Raw genomic sequence first — 20532 nt, forward strand, 5'->3', positions numbered from 1 at the left:
GTTAATTAGAGATGATTCTCATAGACTTTCCTGCCCAGGCTGTCTTCAAACCATGATCCTCAAATCTCAGCCTCCTGAGTAGCTAGGATTATAGGTGTAAGCTGCCACTACCTGGCACAAAAGAGTTTCAGGAGGTAATAGAGTCAACCTTGAATTGTCTTTAGGAATGATTATTCTTTTAAAATATCCCTTTTAGTTTCATCTTCATACCAACAATGGCACTTCATATCATCATTTCTTATTTTCCTTATCTACTGTAAATGCTGGAGTAAAAGCAGTGTGGAAAGGTAAACTGAATGTGTGTCAGCTCCAAATGGCAAGGTTTCAGGGCTTTAGAGGTAGAACTGGGTTTTCTTACCCGAGGTAGTAATAGGGTATAAAGCCTAGGAATATAACAGCTTGAAAGCAATCTAGATAGTAGATGCCCAAGAGACCCAGAATCTAGTCAGTAGGGTGCTTTTATGGCCTCAAATCCTTTGGCTGCTAAGCATGAGAAGTTGTTAGGTTTAGGGAGAAGAATGCTAGCGAATACATGCATCTCAGAACCAATAGAAGAGGCATATGGAGGAGTGACAATTTGCTGCCATTGTTGGTGTGTACGTAAGCAATGTGGGTCCACCTCATTCATCCAAGCCTTTGGAGGCCGGATAGAACAGAAAGATTAGGCTTTTTGAGCAGAAAGGAAGAGTCCATGACTTCCTTCTAACTTCATCTATGCCATCAGCTCTACTGGTTCTGGACTTGCTATCAATGCTACAGATTTGGATTTGCCAGTCCTTCTAATTGTAGGAAGTAATTCATTACAAGATACGTATTTCTGTAATTGTATGAATCTTACTAGTTCTTCTTCTTTGAAAACTCTAACATAGGGGCCAAGGAAAATGTCCTTTATAAAAAATAAGGTATTTTATTTTATTAAGGTATGATGCAGACAGATTACAATTTCATAAGTCAGGTAATGAGTACATTTCTCCTTTGACAAGGTCAACACTTCCTTTGCTTTCCCTCAGTTTTCCCCTCCTATCCCTGCCCACAAGGTACTTAGATCATTTTTCTACATAATGTATACTGAATAGCATGATTGAAAAATTCCCCTTTTATAATTGTAAGATCTTAAAGATCTATGAAAATGTCCAAAATCCTTGAGCACTGAAATATTTTCTACTGCCAGCAAGGAAATTAATAATATCTGTAACACATGTATCTGACCAGACAAATTTAATCAAAACACATGGTTTGGGGGAAATGAAAATTCACTTTCTATAATCATATAAGAAAAACATCAGAAATATTTTGCTGACCTCATTTATATATAAGCACTAGGGCTAAATATAACCAACCCTTTTTACCTACACATCTTTATTAGATTCTTTTAGAATCACAGCAAGGATTAACAGTTTCTCCTTACAGCATTACCATTACTTCTTTAAATGCTCTTCCAGAATGATCAAGATGAGTGAAACATACAAAGTTAGCCTTCATTTATTGCACAAAAGTATGAAAACATTATTTGAAGTACACATAAGTTTAAAATGTGGTTAAGCTATATGATTTCTCTCAATGGAGACTCTTCATTCTTCCTTTGCAGAAACAGAATGAATTTTGGCACTAGTCATATCTCTGTTCAAATTCAGTTTGGTTTAGTATTTATTAGTGACTTGTCTGGACCATTTATTATGGACAGTTAACCTCTTTGGAAGAATGGAAGTGGTCTCCTGGAATCAGAGGATATTAAAGCCAGATTGTGCAAAAGTATCCCTGAGAGTGCCAACATACAAGGATATTCTTTTTTTGGGGGTGGGGAGGGGTCCAGTCATGGGGCCTGAACTCTGGGCCTGGGCGCTGTCCCTCAGATCTTCAGCTCAAGGCTAGCGCTCTACCACTTTGAGCCACAGCGCCACTTCCAGCTTTTTTCTTCTTTTTGCTTATGTGGTGCTAAGGAATCGAACCCAGGGCCTCATGCATGCAAGGCAAGCGCTTTACCACTGAGCCACCTTCCCAGCCCAAGGATATTCTTAATATGTCTCATTTCCCTTTCTAGTTTCCAGTTTATAAACATTTATAATTTGATTATTTTAGTTGGTATTTCTGTATGAATGATGGAATATGAAATGTTAACAGTTCTGTAAAGCTTCAAGATCATTACTTCTGCCCAATATTTTTACATACAAGTAAACTGAGACTACAGAGGATTGCTTTGTCTCAGGGCACAACCCTGGGTTGGGAGAAAGCAGGGATATTTATTTTCCAATTCATAGTGAAAAACAGTGAAATAATAGATCTGAAAGACCCAGTTAACAAATCAAGAAAACACTTTCTGATTCTGTAACAGTGGAAAAACTATTTGTGCCTCAGTTGTATTATCTTTACAAAGGGAAAATAATATGTGTCTGTAGATCTATGAAAAGTAAATACGTATGAAAACAGACTCATAACAAATGACTGTACCTATAATATGCAGTCAATTATGTGATTAATTAGTTTTTGTCTACAAATATCTGGCATTTTCTTTCACCTGGTAGTAATGCATATATCTGAATGAAAAAAATTAACTGAAAATTATCACTATTAACTACTTTAAACCAGTAATGAGAACAATGACTTACCTCACCTATAAATTTCAGTGAAGAGGTCATTTCCAGAATATTCTAAACAACCTAAAATAAACATCTTCAAGAATGTGTTAAGTTATTAGCATATGAAAAGGCTAAGCAACAGTGCAGGCTATATGTTGCTTGTCCAAATGAATGGTGTAATCTGTGACGGGTAACTTTTAATACTCACTTTAGATTGCCTGATTTCTATTGGACTCATTGTTTTACATAATTATTTTTTGCAGTAGCTAGAGTAGTCCATGCCTGTTATGTTATGCCTGTTACCCCAGCTACTCAGGAGTCAGAGTCAGAAGTATTGTTTAATTTGAACCAGGTTGGGCAACAATGTAATGGGACCCTGACTCAAACATGAAAGTTTTATAAAGGAGGATGGGATTGGAGACATAGGCAAAATGAGAGAGAGCTTGCCTAGCCTGGGTAGTAGGCTGGGTTCAATGCCCACTAGCACAAAAGCAAACAAAATAAATAAGCAAACAGTAGAAAATAGTATAATAGACTAGTATAAATAGAAATAAAATGGTATAATAGTATAATGCATCATTTCCTAAGAAAACGTCACAAGAAAATCCTCTTAAATTTCAAACCAAAAATTTTATTTGCCATAAACTCTTTCATGATCCTATTTTTCCCCAGTCCCTGTGTACTACTGCTGCAGTAATATGACTGGTATCTGTCCCCCAAATCACATACCTTTCCTGCTTATGCTTATCTTAGCCTGACCCAAACCATAGGCTGAACTTACAGCAATGATAACTTTACCATTTTTAATCACAAATCACTATTATAATATGCCCCATACATGCAATCATTTTTCATGCCCTAATTCATTATTTTTTTTCTTTTAGAAAATAAACCACCAACAAATATGAAGCAATGAATATTTCTTTGTGCTAAAAATGCAGGCTATTAAAGCAAGAATGAGATTAAAAGGAAGTCTGTTTTATGCTTATGCTTGGTGTAAGTCTCTGTGTTGCTTCTTTCCAGGTGCCTGTGGTGGCCATACTGGGCTCAGGTGGGGGTTTCCGGGCCATGGTGGGCTTCTCTGGTGTGATGAAGGCCCTGTACGAATCTGGAATTTTGGACTGTGCTACCTACATTGCAGGTCTTTCTGGCTCCACATGGTTAGTAGGCATGCATTTTTAAATTTTACTTTGATCCTGGTAAAGGTTTGAATATGCTTAACTCAAACATTATAAACAAAGAGGTTTTAAAGAAATGGAACATGGACATCAGCTTGTTGAAAAGTGCCAATGTAATGCCACAAATGGCCTAAATAAGTTTTTCTATTAAGACAAATACATGCTTAATCATGACTTTGACCATAAATTTACTCCTTTTCAACATGTTTGTAACTCAAAATGTAGTTAAAACGTAAATTAGAAAGAACTCCTATTGAAAGTAGTTCTAGATAAATATCACAAAAGTGGAGTAACATACTCCACCCATCATTAATTTAATCTTCCTATAATTTGATGATTTGTAGTCTTTCAGTGAGCATGTCTAGGTGATTCACTAGGTATTCATCTTCTTTAGGGCAAATAGAATGAAATGTAGTTACTATAGTATCCGGAGGAGGAAGGCAACCATTGAAAGCAGAGATGGAACAAGCTTCGTTGATTGGTCTTTACCTACATGTGAAATTAGTGCTTCAATGGTGTTTAAGGTCAGCTAAATTTAGATGGAGAATTAGAGCATCTACAAGTATGGTATGTGTGCCCTGTAGATTTGCCATTTGATGAATGTGCTAGAAGGAATTTTCCAAGATGATGCTACATACTTTTTTGGTGTCCTAGCTGACATAGGCTGATTGAAAGTCAAATAAAAGTTCTTGCCCAGATGCCTCAAATGAGACTATTACTTTATTGCAGAGTATCTAACTAAGCCTGACTTTCAAGCCATTTTAGTCATTCAGCCATAACAAATTTCACATATCCTAAGATGTTTTCTGTGTCTAGCATTTTAAAGTGTTCATGTCATTTCATTCTGAGAGATGGGTATGAGTTTATGCATTTTTCAGTTAAAGATTTGACTCACAAGCCAAGTGATTTGTTCATGAAAATGAGCAGGTGCAGGATGTAAATCAGGCTATCAAGTTCATATCTTAGCATTCTTTCTACTAAACCACAGTTGAATGTTCTGTAGAGAGTTTTACAGTTAAGTAGGCTACAGTTGTATGTTTTGAGCCAGATTCTGTGGTCAACAACCAATAACTCAGTGCCATGGTTGCCACCTCTTCTGTCCATGCAAAGTGATTTATGTCTTCTGAAAGATGGGTGTAGCCATCGTTATTTCTTCCCTTGAAGGTAAGAGCAGGCACCTGCCTGTTCAATGAGTAATGGTGTGAAAAACTTGGACCCTTGTATGAAATCTCCTACTTAATCATTTTGTTATTATGCTTTGGGTGGTTTTGTCTGCATGTGCTAGGTTTCTGTTGTCCACCTGCCATTCATACATTGAAAGAAGCTTACCACTTAAACTCATCTAATAAAGGTCTTGGCCACCAGTGCTGATTTGGGGATTCAGTTGAATCGGTAGCATGAAGTAGCGTTGGAGTCATTGCTTTGATTAGAGATTTGGGGCACTATCTTACATTCTCCTCTTAGGGGTCTGAAAACAAATCCAGATCAATGGAATCATGAGACACTTTAATGTGCAAACACTTTTAAATATACATAATTTCTCCATTTTTCAAAGCTACTCCTTAATTTTTTTATTGCATTTCCCTTATAGGTCACTCACTCCTTACATTTTTAGGATAGATTTTTTTTACCTACGGGCTGCTTAATTTCCATATGTTGTTGTTGTTGTTATTATTATTATAATTTTGTCATTCCTGGGGCTTGACCTCTGGGCTGAGCCACTGTCTCTGAGCTCTTCAGCTCAAGGTGAGTGCTTTACCACCTGAGCCAGAGCACCACTTCTGGTTTTCTGGTAGTTAATTCGAGATAAGAGTCTCAGACTTTCCTGAGACTCTTTTCCAGGCAGACTTTCCTGCCTGGGCTGGCTTTGAACCGTAATCCTCAAATCTCAGCCTCCTGAATATCTAGGATTACTGGAATGAGCCACTGGTGCCCAGCTATTGCTATTTTTTGATGTTCCTAAGCCATGTTGCATACTATTTTCTCCTTTCAAGTTTGCCTGTCATGCCTTGATTGTTTATTTTCATAGCTCTTTCCTCTGCACTATCTCTTTCTTCCACAACTTTTAATACCAGCTTTTCTTCAGAACTTTCATTGTGCTTTATTTTATCTACATAAAACTCCTTCCTAACTCCACCAGCTCTTACCACTTCAATTATTATAACCAATGATTGAATTTGTGGAACCCCAAGTATCCCCAAACTTATTGGACAAAAGAGAGGGCATCCTAGTAAGTTCTACAAAGAAGAAGCCTTTAAAAAAGAAAGTTCAGGGTGGAGTGGCACTGAGAAGCAATACGTATTTTAAGAATAGGTTCAATCAGGAGTCACTCATAAGGCAAAAAAGTTACTTTTGATCATGAGTTTACAAAGGATAAAAAAATGAATAGAAAGCAGAATTGCAAAAGGTGAAAGTTGTACCTTGTAAGACTCATCAGTTGTCTTAAGCAGGGTGATCAAAAAGGAAAGAAACGAGCAGGCATCATTTGAAGAGAATCCAGAGCTCAGGGATGGAATTTTATGAGTTTTGTTTTCAGAACCCAAGAGACTTGAGTATTTCTACAGAAGTCTGGTGCAAAAAGAAATAGCACACAGGAAGACAGTAGTCCAGATGGAAGGCAAGACAAGAAAATCATTACAGATAGAGATGGAGGAAGAAACAGAATAGAATGTAGACAGGACAGATGAAAGTGTTGACCATACAGACACCCTTCCATAGACCAAGAAATCATACTTTCAGGTGACTCATGTTAATTCATGTTAATGTGATTCATTTTCTCTGGACAATGATAGGTGAGAAAGTAAAAAAAAGTTCAAAGGAAGGAATTCGGAAACACTTGAAAAAACAAATTACACTTCTGTGTTGTGTAAATGTTTATATTCTGCAGATACATGACCATGATTTGGCATTAATGAGGTAATACGGAAATACCTGGAGAAGTCTTGGGCCTCCCAGGGAGTTGTCTGTGATCACAAAAGAGAATTTTAGGTAGAACAAAGCTTCTCTTATAACTCCAGCTACATTTATGGTAATTATTTCTGAAATTATTTTTGAGTGATGGATGTGATTCATTAAATACAGTATTAGCTGATTTGGAGGCTTGGCATGAGTACATAGTAGAATCTTAATAATAATTCTGTGTTCTCCTAGTTTTAGCACAACTATCTTAGCAAGCTTGTATCATTGAAGTGTCATATTTGCATCATGTTACTATCTAAAGAGAAATGACATTATTTCTACAGCTATCTACAGTAGAGCCCATTCTACTGTATTGGTTAAAATAAAATTTGAGGATGAGAATTTTTAATTGAATAGTATAAAGAATTCTGGAACAGTGCAGTAGATCTTTTCAAGTCATACTGATTCTTATCTGGGTATGAAAATCTCTCTGTTACCTTCCTTCCTCCCTCCTTCCCTTCCTTCCTTCCTTCCTTCCTCCCTCCTTCCCTTCCTTTCTTCCTTCCTTCCTTCCTTCCTTCCTTCCTTCCTTCCTTCCTTCCTTCCTTCCTTCCTTCCTTCCTTCCTTCCTTCATCCCTCCTTTCCTTCCTTCCTTCCTTCCTTCCTTCCCTCCTTCCCTCCCTCTCTCCCTCCTTCCTTCCTTCCTTCCTTCCTTCCTTCTTCCTTCCTTCCTTTCTTTTGTTCTGTCTGTCTTTCTGTCTTTCTTTCTTCTTTCTCTGTCATTGGAGTTGAACTCAGGGCCTGGTCACTGTCCCTTGAGCTGTACCACTCAAGGCTAGCACTCTACTACTTTGAGCCACAGGTCCACTTGCAGTTTTCTGAGGATAAGACTCTCATGGATTTTTCTGCCCCTGGCTGGCTCGGAACTCAAACCCTCGGATCTCAGCCTCCTGAGATGCTAGGATTACAGATATGAGCCACTTGCATCCAGAGACCTTGTCACAGTTTTAAGTACAAAATTTCTGAAAGTATACTGATGATTTTAATTTGGCCAGTCCTTGAGGAGCAACACTAATATTTAAAACATGAAATATAATTAATTAGTGATAAAGACTGAATTTAAAATTTCTTCTAATTAAAAAAAACAATTTAGATGCACTTAGAATGAGGTCCCTTATATAGATATGCTGAAGATTAGAAGCAACTACTTAACGATGCATAGATAAATAAATCAAGCCCCTTGCTTCACTAATTATTTGTAAAGGCTCTCATTTTTTTGGACTCATTAGTATAACTATATAAGACTGAGGCAGGAGGATTCTGAGCTCCAGGCAAGTGTGAACTACCATAGAACTACCACAGAAAGAACTTATTTCATAAACAAGCCAACATTTTAGAAAAAAAGTAAATCCAAGAGAGAAGTGATATTTTAAATATAGCTGTGGTTATTAGAAATATGCACCTTTTAATCAAAATACAACAGACCATTCTTCCTTCATCTTTAAAAATGTTAGATTTGGAAGCCACTCTGAATATTCAAAACAACAGCTTAAGAACAACAATCCAAAACAGTACTTGTAGTAAGAGTTAGGCTTATCCTCTCTCTGATGAGAGGATAAGCTATTATAAAGAGCTTTTTAATTTTAATTGTGAAGAAATCTGAGTTAAAACTTTGGCTATTTGGTTTTTGTTTGGATGATGTGATAGAATATATAGATATAGATAGATAGATAGATACATGTGTGTATATATATATATGTGTATATATATATATATATATATATATATGCAAGATTCAAAGATTTTGGCTCATAGGAGGGAGGCCAAAAGATAATAAAATGTTTACTGTCTAGTTGACATGTTGATTTCCAACATCACTAGATGTGGCTAAATGTCTGATGGTTAAGGAGCTTCTCAGTAGATCATCTATGTTTAAAGACCTTATTTTTCTCTTGGATTTTTGGCTTCAGACTTATGCTGAGAAATTCCGAGACCTACCTGAAACAAGGTTTGGGATTTTATCTGGTTAGTGAATAAACAATTTTAAAAAATCATTTGTAAGAATTAGCATTCTCAATAGTTGGAGCACATTTTCGTTAATTTATTTGGTGAACCAAAAGTTTTGTGTGACCAATCTCTAGTCTGGTAAGGACACTCATTCTTTTTTTTTTGTCGGTTGTGGGGCTTGAACTCTGGGCTTGGGCGCTGTCCCTGTGCTCTTCAGCTCAAAGTGAGAGGTCTACCGCTTGAGCCACAGCACCACTTCTGGTTTTCTAGTGGTTAATTGGAGTAAAGAGTCTCATGGACTTTCCTGCCCAGGCTGGCTTTGATCAGAGATCCTCAGATCTCAGCCTCCTGAGTAGCTAGGATTACAGGCGTGAGCCAAGGGTGCCTGGATAGGACACTCATTGTAATAGACCATCTCATCCCTGACTGATAGATTCTTTCCTAAAATTGGTTAATATTTCTAATGGGATAAATTGTTTAACTAAATATATCCCTTTATGTTATGACACAAAGTGCCTTCTTTCTTTGGAGACTGTTCTGTGTTTGACTTTATTTTTATTGATTTTGCTTTGATTGCCTTTCAGGTACATGTCAACTTTGTACTCTCACCCTGATTTTCCAGAGAAGGGGCCAGAAGAAATTAATGAGGAGCTAATGAAAAATGTTAGCCACAACCCACTCTTACTTCTCACCCCACAAAAGATTAAGAGATATGTAGAGTCTTTATGGAAGAAGAAAAGCTCTGGCCAGCCTGTCACCTTTACTGACATCTTTGGGATGCTAATAGGAGAAACACTAATTCATAATGTAAGCCACACCTACCTATTGTTCTTTAAATGGGTAGATAATGGGTAGATAATGTTACAAGTGGAAGTAAATGTGGTATGTTTTGTGATAGTCATTATGTTCAACTTGTTTTCAAAAGTATGTGTGGAGCATGTTCTCCCTGGCAGACATTATAATTTTTCAACAATTCAAACTAGAACTTATCAGTATGTTCAAACTATTCATCAGTTGGATGTGTAGGGAAGTGCTTTTATAATCCTTTGCTTTGGAAGAGTCACATTTTTATTTCCCATTTTCCCCCAAGAATGAGGAATAGATGAGGAAATGAAACGTGTGTGTGTGTGTGTGTGTGTGTGTGTGTGTGTGAGAGAGAGAGAGAGAGAGAGGGAGGGAGAGAGAGAGAGAGAGAGAGAGAGAGAGAGAGAGAGAGAGAGAGAGAGAGAGAGAGAGAATGTCTCTCAGGATTTGACCCTATTAGGACCTTGCTTTCTCCCTTGGCTCTCTTGCTTACAGCTGGTACTATACCATTTGAGCCATACTTCCAGCCTGAAATTTCATTGGCTAATTAAAGTTGGAGTCTCCTGGACTTTTCTGTCTGGGTTATTTTGGACCATCATCCTAGCTATTCAGGAGGCTGAGTGGGTGATTGCCAGGTCCTGGTGGGAAATTGATTATCTGTTTCCCACAAACACAAGTAATATTTTTAAAAGAGATGAATGAAGGTTGCTTGGAGTCAGAAAAGGAAATGGATCACAGGAAACAAATACATGTTGATACGTAACCACAAGGTGACATTTCATTTGTAGATAAAGCAAGGGCAATAGGGAAAACCCTGTTCCAGGAACTCCAGGGGATACATATTTTCCAGGCTCTGTAATTGCCAAATCATCCTTCACTTCAAATATGGACATAGACCCTAGTGTTATGCATCCTTTAAAATGCAAAGAACTATTTTCATAGAGCTTTCTTTCTGTTTTTTTTTTTGTTATTGTTAAATTTATTCAGTACCCAGATATTTCTAGAAGTAAAATGACTTACTTTTATTACAAAAATTTTATGTGCTCTCATGGAACTGCTACGTTAAAGAAGCTTTTATCTGTGTCTGCTTGTGTAATCTAAACCACTTTGCTCTTCTGTGACAGAGAATGAACCTTACTTTGAGTAGTCTGAAGGAGAAGGTCAGTGCTGCGCGTTGTCCTTTGCCTCTTTTCACTTGTCTCCATGTCAAACCTGATGTATCTGAGCTGATGTTTGCAGGTATGTTATTTCTTTTCTCTGGCCATCTCCTAGAGCCTGAGGTTTCCAGTGGTTTTCTCATAAAGAAGGTCATAAGCAATTTGAATTGATTATTTCAGTACACTTTCCATAACAGAAGATTAGGCCAAATGATTTTTCTGGTTGTGGAGATATTCCAAAAAATAAAGTAAAATAAAATAACACCCTAGTAATTAAAAAAAAAAAAAAACAAAAAAAACACCCTAGTAACTAATATCTCTTTATTTTAGTTAGTAAAATAAATGCAAATTATTGATATAGTCCCAGAACTCAAAGGGAGTTACTTACTCAATTGTCAATGACTGCTGATAAAAGAATGTGGCTAATAATTTTTTTTTTTTTTATCAGTTGTAGGGCTTGAACTCTGGGCATGGGCTGTTTGTCCCTCAGCTCTTCAGCTCAAGGCTAGCGCTCTACCACTTGAACCACAGTGCCACTTCCGGCTTTTACTGCTTATGTGCTTATGTGGGTGCGGGGGAATTGAACCCAGGGCCTCAGGCATGCAAGGCAAGCACTCTACCACTGAGCTACCTTCCCAGCCCAGGGCTAGTAATGTTAAGCAGTGTATATTGTTTTACTTTCTTGATATATTTTAATGAATTGGGTAATATATGTCAGTCACTTGAAGCACCATTTTAATTCTTTTTTTTTTTTTTTTTTGGTCGTGGGGGCTGAACTCTGGGCCTGGACACTGTCCCTCAGCTCTTCAGCTTAAGGCTAGCACCTTATCACTTGAGACACAGCCCCACTTCTGGCTTTTTTCTGTTTATGTGGTGCTCAGGAATCAAAACCAGGTCCTCATGCATGCGAGGCAAGCGCTCTACCATTGAGCCAACTTCCTACCCTCATATTCTAATTCTTGTAATTAAACACCTACCAAGAACTTGTGTATGTTTGTGGTGGACATATTGTTTTATTTCTTTTAAATCTTGGGAGAAATAATACTTTCTTCTGTAGCTTTACTTCTTGGGTGCCATGGAAATTATTGCCACCATGGAACTGAGGAGGGAGTTCTGCCAGCATTAACCTGTTGACTGGCTGATGGGTTCATTGTATTTTAGGAATGGTACATCAGTGACTTGATTCCCATCATGAGTTTATATACTGGTTATGAAGGTCACACAATTAGCAAATTTTTATCCAAAATTCTTTTGTAATTTTGCTCTCAGTTTTCTGTACCCTTCAGGCATGAATTTTAGATAGTTTATAAAAAAAAATATACCTAGGGTTCATTCACTAATAAACATGTACTTATTAATAATATTGGTTAAAATGTTTATCAGAAAGCAGTTATTACATTGATTATTTTATTCCAATCTTCAGTTGAACACAGGGAAATAGGTCTTTTTATTTTATTTTATTTTAGCACTGCTTAAAAAAAAAGAAAAGAAAAGAAGAAGTTAGGCTCCAGTGGCTCATGTCTATAATCCTAGCTACCCAGGAGCCTGAGATCTGAGAATCATGGTTTGGAGCTAGCCTGGGCATGAAAGTCTGTGAGATATTTTTCTCCAATAAACTACCCCATAAGCAACAGAAGTGGAGCTCTGGCTCAAGTGGTAGTTCCTTAAGCAGAAGAAGCTCAGGAAAAGCACTCAGACCCTGAATTCAAGCCTCCTCACCCCTCCCCCCCCCAAAATGGATTGGTACCAAAAGAAAAAAAAAGAAAGGAAAAGAATAAAGAAAGAAGGACAGGAAAAGAATAAATAAGGTTTCAGAAAGAGTAATTAAGTTATACATCACTACATAATAAGTAGGAGAGCTCAGATTAGCATTGAACTCTTTTGTTACCTTTTTTTTTTAATGCTAGGTTAACTTTACTACCTACAGACCATATAGAGTTTAGCATGTTAGATTTCAAGGATTAACTCCACTCCTCGTTGTCACATAGTGCTCTTGCTTGTAAGTCCTGTTTCGATTTAGGAATTTCGTAACAAATATTAGATAAATGAACCTAAAAAATGTAGAACAATTAGGATATACTGTCACTTTGGCTGTTATATGATCTCTTGTAGCCTGTTAGTGCATCTGTTATAATAGGATGATACTTTACTCTGTTTTGACAAGTAGATATGATAAAATATATAATATACTTAAAACTGCATTAGGCACCATTTTTTTCCAGTACATCTGAACAATGTAGAGTATACTATGAAAGTCATGTATAAAAAATGCCAGTGGGTTAGGCACCAGTGGCTCACAGCTGTAATCCTAGCCACTCAAGAGGCTGAGAACTGAGGATCCTGGTTTGAAGGCAGCCTAAGAGGGAAATCCACATGATACTTATCTCCAATTATGCACCACAAAAGCTAGAAGGGGATCTTTGAAATAGCAGAGTACTGGCATTGAATAAAAAGCAAAACAAAGCAAAACAAAACAAAATCATAGGGAAAGTGCCTAGTCCATGAGTTCAAGTCTCAGGACCAGCAAACACACACACACACACACACACACACACACACACACACACACACACACCGTGGATAAGATCTTAACGATGAATAGCATTATATATGAAAGTTAAGTTGTGAGTTAGAGAGTAGGAAGGAGGTAGGCATGAGGAGTTTAATATAAACAAACTTATCTGGTCCATACCATAGTAGAGTTCATATGGAGACTTGAGACTTTATGATATAAGAAACCTAAATAACATGTTGAAATTGCTTTTCCACCACATTGTATTTATTCTCTTGTGGAGTCTAGAAAGATATTGGCTGACAAATAGCATGTGAAAGCTAGTTGGATGAATAACTAAATACATCCTCTTTTACTCCAGAATCATCATGATACGAATCAAAAGAGAACTCAATTCTGATTTGGATTGCTTGTCTTCCTACTTCAGGCAGGCCTTGGAGTTTGTCTGGTTCTAATTTTTCCTATTATTTAACAAATGTATTAACTATGAGATTTATCTAATGAAGCTATGAAGACTTTCTCTGAGACATAGATAAGATAAAACCAAAATTTATCTGACCTAGAAACATCATCATCTTTTTATGATCATTACAGTGGACATTTTCAGTGGACCTGTTCATTCTGAACTTTTAGTCAGTAACCATTTTCAAGATAAAATTTGAGTAAATTAAGGAATAAATATTATTTTGGAAGCTAATGACCAGGACTCCTTTAGAGCATGAAAAGGCCATTATAACTTTTTTTTTATCCTCTTTGGACTTGAGCGTTTGTGTCTGGTCTCAATGTCTACCCACCTGGGATGATACTGTTGCTATAGTGATGTACACATTATTGGCCTTCATGTGTTGCTGCTGTGATAGGGGGTTAGCTGTGTTTACCATTAGCTATGCAAGTCTTATTTCCAAATAAGCCATCCCAAGTGAGTACATAGAGCTTTATTTAAATTACTGAGGGTAAAGGAAGATATCTACCCTTTGTTGCTTAAAAATGGCTATTTAGAGCAAAACAAGTTGAAATTGTATCTCTGAGTTGAATTTGTAGTTTTATTTTTTCACTTTTGTAATTTTTATTTTTTTTGGCAATCCTGGGGCTTGAACTCTAGGCCCGGGTACTGTCCCTGAGCTTCTTTTGCTCAAGGCTATCATTCTACAACTTGAACCACTGTGCCACTTCTGACTTTTTTGTGTAATTTATTGGAGGTAAGAGTCTTATAGAATTTCCTGCCCAAGCTAACTTGAACCATGATTCATAGATCTCAGCCACCTGAGTAGATAGGATTATAGGTATGAGCCTTGGTACCTGGCTGAGTTGTATATTTAAAGGTCAGAGAAATAATTTAGCTTAGAGAAGTCTTATCAAGAACTTTCTTGCATAAATACCACGGAATGTTTTTCTTTCCCCTTGGAATGATTTTAAACGCTTTTTCCTTTGGAAGATTTTCAAGAAATAAACATTAGTGTCTAAAACCTTAAGTATTTTTGACTCCTCCACACTATCACATTGCTGAGAGTTTTTAAATTCATTTAATAATATCTACTCATGAATAAATTTCATTTATAGAACATTTATGGAGATGGACTCAATGCCATGGTATTTATTTATTCATTTATTTATTTATTGTTGGTTGTGGGTCTTGAATTCTGGGCCTGGGCACTGTCTCTCAGCTTTTCAGTTCAAGGTGAGCACTTTACCACTTGAGCCACAGCACCACTTCTGGTTTTCTGTAGGTCAATTAGAGATAAGAATCTCAGGGACTGTCCTTCCCGGGCTGGCTTTGAACTGCCATCCTCAGATCTCAGCCTCCTTAGTAGCTAGGATTATAGGCATGGGCCACTGGTGCCTGGATTTTCTTTTGAGATTTGGTCTGTCTCTGCAGTCTGGGTTGGCCTTGAACTCTTCACCCAACTTCCTTGACCTCAGAGTGCTGGGATTGTGGACATACACCATCCTGTTTTTCTTTATGCAAAATTCTTTGATAGAAACTACAAGAGTAAAACATGTAGTATTTTCCCCCAACAAAATGATAATCCCACCTGAGAGATGAAAACAAACTATAGAAAAATTAATAGTATATATCTAGACTATTACTATTGCTAAAGTATGTAGACCTGCCAAAATCTTAAGAAACACTTTGGAGGGTGATTGAACTCAGACTGAGGTTAAAGTTGGAAGGGTCAAGGAGAGGTGGAAGGTCAACTTTGGAAAAAGTAACTTTGGGAGGAAGCAGTGTGAACAGTGCTCAGAAAAGATTTGTTTGTGGAATTCCTACCAAAAACCTAGCCCAAAATTTGTGCACACCCTGGTGAAAATCATGTGTATATTTGGGGACAATCTTTTTGTTTGCAAAATTATGAAGAGATTCTGTTCCCAGGCAGAAATGTTTTTACTCAATGGGAATTATTCAATGCTTTGGTGTTGAACAATTAAATTATCTGTATATTGTTTTTTAGGTACTTTTGGTGTCTCCTTTTGGTCAATTGAAAAGGAAAGTAACTGGAAGTGAGGATATCTTTGTTTTTGTAATGAGGTCCTGGGACCAGGGAGATAATGACCAGGAAAGAAAGTAGGAGACAGACATTAAAGGCTAGCAGTGTTACAATGGATTTGATGAAAAAAAAAGATGGATTTCTTTAAAACATGAAGAAATTTTCCTAGCCATGCTAGTGTATTTTACCAAAATAGTGAGGCTGGACTAGGGAAAAAAAGTATGAGTTTTGATTCAGGCTTCAGGTGTGAGAGGTGAGTATAAATAAATGTTGTAGGGGAAGGTAGATGCAGGAGTGAGGCTAATGCTGAAATGTTTAAGTCAATGGCAGAAAAGGAATGGCTGAATAATGTGATTTTTTGAGTACTTCAGTTGTGAGAATAGGGGAAATCCTAGTGCTTGGGAGCATTTAGAATTGACAAAGAAGGGATCAACAGAAAAGTAGGAGAGATGAGGTTGTATCCCTTTGAGTTCCCAAAATGGGGCTATAAAATGTAGAGATGGGAAATTATGTGTATGGATGCAGGAATCTTCCTAACAGCCTCTGATTCATTGCTAGTCATGTCTCACTACCTCCCCATAAATCATTACAAAACAGACCACTTTCAGATGCAGGGAATATGTGCCATGAGCTTGAACTTGAAATGAACAACAATGTTAACTCACCACAACTGTGATTTCATAACCCTCTCCATAAAGTGAGGTTCTTCCCTATCATTGAGCAATACAAAGAGATCCACATTCCATTTCTAAAACTTTGCAGACAGGCATTTTGGATTTCAGAATATTTCAAATTTTAGTTTAGAGGTACTCCTATGTTACATAATACACCAGTGTATCATGGAATTATTATGTCTTTAATTGATCATATTTATCCAGTTCAATGCATTGATATTTCCATTGACTGGTGTGAATAAACTATCAGAAGCCCTGCCTGTAAGCCAGGCATTGGTAGGTCACATCTGTAATCCTGGCTACTCAGGAGGCAGAGATATGAGAATCAAGGCTAAAAGGTAACACAGGCAAACAAATCTGCAAAACTCTTATCACCAATTAACCATCAGAAAGCTAGAACTGGAGATGTGACTCAAGTGGTAAAGCTCCAGCTATGAGGGAAAAATGCCACATGAATTCCAGTACTAGAACAAAAGTAAAAATAAATTAATAAATAACCTCCCCCCCCTTCACTGATTTCTTTCTAAATGAATCCAGATCAAGTTTTAACACTAAGTGAATGAGACAAAAGCTTGTGGACTTAGGAATTGTTTGAATTTTGAATTGTTAGATAAGAAATTCTTGACACATTATTAGTTTGTAAATAACAAGTATTCCAAAAATTTGGGGGGGGGGTTATGATAATGGGATTTTACAGAGGATTCTCAACAAAGACACTTTGAAGTTAAGACCTAAAGATAATTGAAGAAAGGAATAGCAGAGATAATAAGACATGATGTGAAATTTGCCTTGACTTATTAAAGGAACAGTAAGAAGGTCTGTGTTTCTTATGTGGAATAAATATGACAGAATATGAACATGGCAGGTGACTGGCAAGGAGAAATGGAATCCTGGAGTAGAAACAATTATCATCATGTTACATTTTAAGCCATGTTTTTATTTTTGGTGTAATAGGAATCTCTTGGAAGGCTTTTGCCTGCCATTGGTGTGTCGTGATCTCTGTTTTCAGAACTTCATTCTGGCTTTAAAAAGAAAAATAAATTGAGCTCTTTTGGAGACTCAGGGGAAAGAGGATATGGCAATGTGTACTAGTATGGTCAGGTAGCCAAATGGATAAGTGACAGGTTCTTAATAGCTAATGGTGGAACTTGATATTTTGGGTGAGCTATGAAAGAAGGGAACCATCAAGGATGCTCCTACAGTGTTGGTAGTAATATAAATAATAGAACCAAGAGAGGGAAGCCTGGAGGAATTTCAAGTATGATGAATGGGAGTCAGAATCCAGGAATTCTTTCTGGACATGTTCAGATTCAGATCACTGTTAGGCACAGTTATGTCAAGGGAGTACAGGAAAAGCAGTAGCAGGTAGTACTGACTGAGCTACTAAAATATGTCATGTGTTCTCGTCTGTTCCTTATATTTCTTATCTCATTGGATCATCAAAACAGTCCTCCAAACCACCTACTAATGTAATTCCCATTGTATACTTAGGGAGCTTGCACAGAGGAGGTAAGCAGCCTATCTAAGTGAGTAGTACTGTTAGTGAGCTTCAGAATGGGGACTGGTTCCAGAGTGACTCCAGTGTCTCCACTCGTGAACAGTGGGCTTTACTGTCCCCAGCACTATGGATCTCTAAGACATTAGTATAAAACCCTCCATTGTTGCTGAAGGAATTAGCACAGGTAGTTACTAGGCAAATGGCGATGAGGAAAAGTGAGATATGCTAGAAAACATGTATTTTTCCATTCTTGAAGATCACTTCCATTATCACAGAGTTTCATTTATTCTGTATCCTTTATGAGGTTTTATATGAGTTATATTTTCAATTTTACATTTTTTACAATAAGATGAACTTTATAACATACTCACTGCCTTGCTCACGTAACTGTAACCCCTCTGTACAGCATTTTTACAATTAAAAATAGTAAAAAAGTCTGAGTTCTGAAATTGAGAAGAATTTTTATTTTGTATCGATTAGATACATTTTTTTCTTTTTGGCAGCACTGGGTTTTGAACTCAGGGCTTTTTACTTTCTAGACAAGCAATCTTTTTCCTTAGTTATATTTCAGATAATATGGTGCTTTTAGCCTGAGCCAGTCTCAGATGGTTATCTTTATCTCAATAGCTGAGATTACAAGCATGCATTATCATGCCTGACCTAAGAGAGATCTCATCCAATTCAACTACACGCTTTTCTCCACAAACTTCTCCACAGACAAATATATAATATTTATTTTCTTAACATTTTATTAATAATTTAATTGAATGAGGTTAATCATGGCATTATGAACTGTATACTTCTGTATAGCATTTTCCTATTACTGAAATATATTATTTTAAAACTGCTTGCAGATTGGGTTGAATTTAGTCCCTATGAGATTGGAATGGCTAAATATGGTACTTTTATGGCTCCTGACTTATTTGGAAGCAAATTTTTTATGGGCACAGTTGTGAAAAAATATGAAGAAAACCCCTTACATTTTTTAATGGGTAAGTGACTGAAAATCTACTGCTAGTTTCTCTGAGTATTTTAAATCTTGATGCATTTTTCAGGTTTTTGTTTCTGCTTTGTTTTCAGGTGTCTGGGGAAGTGCCTTTTCCATATTGTTCAACAGAGTCTTGGGAGTTTCTGGTTCACAAAATAAAGGTTCCACCATGGAGGAGGAATTAGGTTGGTAAACATGCTTACACTGATTGAAAAATTTACACATACTCATATGTACACAATACCAGATTCTTGAGGATTTTAACTGTTCTAAAGCAATAATTTGCTTAAACCAACTCAGGTATTTCCTAAACATTGCTCGCAAGTTGTTTCTGAAGTACTAGTCTGGTAATGGAGTTGTAGAATTCATAGAGATTATTGATTTATGAGAATAATTTGTACCAAGGCACCTCCATTCTTTTCTCTCATTGTCTGTCTATACATAGTATTGTTGTTAAAGAGCATATATATATATATACACGTATATATATATAAAATAAGAGTCATCTTTTAAAAATTTGATTTTCAACATTTGAACATAGTATGAATTTAAGGGTAAATGAATATCTTATAGTTTATGTATCCTTAAATGCTACTTCATTAGAGTTACCAGCCTCTTCTATAGTATTGATTAACATTAAAAAGAAGAAAACATTTAAATAGCCATTCATAAACTGAAAGTAACAAATTACTGTAAGTAAAATTCATCATCCCATCATCAAATAAAATATTATTTACAAAATACAAAAAATGGGCAAAATAACAATGGTAGTGATTCATTATTGCATAATATACAGCAACATATGAGGTTTTTCTGAATTTAATAAGTTTAATTTAAAGCTAGTAAAGCAAAACATATACTTACAAGACTTACCAAAGTTTCTTCGTATTCAAAGATTTGCCATCCAAGCTAATAGTTTCTGGCTATTTGGAATAATAATAGGAAGCTGCCATGGAAAGCTACCTCTGAGTTTGGGGCCATGACTGTACGGGTCATCAGAAAACTCCTGACTCTTCCAATTTGAGAACAGAGATATTGACATAATAACAACAATGAATTTTTCAGTGATTATTTTATTTAAAGAATGCATTCACATACAAAGCTTAATAAAATGCCTCTGGCTATCACAAGCAATAGCAATTGATATTCCTTGTATAAGCAGATATAGAAGAACAATTCATTAAATTCTGTAAATGTGATTGTTTTAACACCTCTTGCAAGAATTGATTTTAGTTGTTTGATTTTATTGACATTTATTCACAGCTTAAATTTCCATATTTATCAATATTTTCTTTAGGTGTATCACTTGTACTTTTGGAGAGTTCTTAATAGATGGTAAAAAGATGATCTTATGATTTCATTAGGATTTTTTTTTGGGTGCTGTGTGTCTGCTTGTTTTGTTTTCTTGAGGTGCTGGGAATCAAACCCAACACCTGTCATTGCTAGGAATTGTTCTAGCACTGAGCTACATCCCTAGCCCCCAAATATTTTAAAAATAAACATAAAATTAACAAATAGAAATGACCTTTGTGTTTGTAGTTACCTTTGTCCTCTGAACATAATCAGGTAGAGAAAAGCTGACACCTTTAATACAGGACCACATGCTCTCTCTTAATGTTTAGTTAATCTACAAGGCTAAATGTTTAAAATTGAATTGATCTTGGTTTATCTTAATGAACATTATGTCTCAAATGACTGTCCTGTTCTTAAATGTAATTTTGTAGAAGTCACCTAGTCCTCTAAATTATATAAC

The 20532-nt window shown here is 36.4% G+C and overlaps 1 protein-coding gene across 2 annotated transcripts in view; it reads left to right on the forward strand.

Annotated features, from left to right (window-relative positions):
* The window catches only part of Pla2g4a (phospholipase A2 group IVA), a 127394-nt gene that overhangs the window by 76302 nt on the left and 30560 nt on the right, over positions 1-20532 (forward strand). For both annotated transcript variants that reach the window (XM_042674499.1, XM_042674500.1), the window contains exons 8-12: positions 3600-3736; positions 9245-9467; positions 10589-10703; positions 18646-18783; positions 18872-18964. In XM_042674499.1, the coding sequence (XP_042530433.1) occupies positions 3600-3736; positions 9245-9467; positions 10589-10703; positions 18646-18783; positions 18872-18964 (706 nt within the window). The remainder of the gene's footprint in view (positions 1-3599; positions 3737-9244; positions 9468-10588; positions 10704-18645; positions 18784-18871; positions 18965-20532) is intronic.

The sequence above is a fragment of the Dipodomys spectabilis genome, unplaced genomic scaffold (genome assembly GCF_019054845.1).
Source record: "Dipodomys spectabilis isolate Male_0828 unplaced genomic scaffold, ASM1905484v1 ptg000019l, whole genome shotgun sequence".
Lineage (NCBI taxonomy): Eukaryota > Metazoa > Chordata > Mammalia > Rodentia > Heteromyidae > Dipodomys > Dipodomys spectabilis.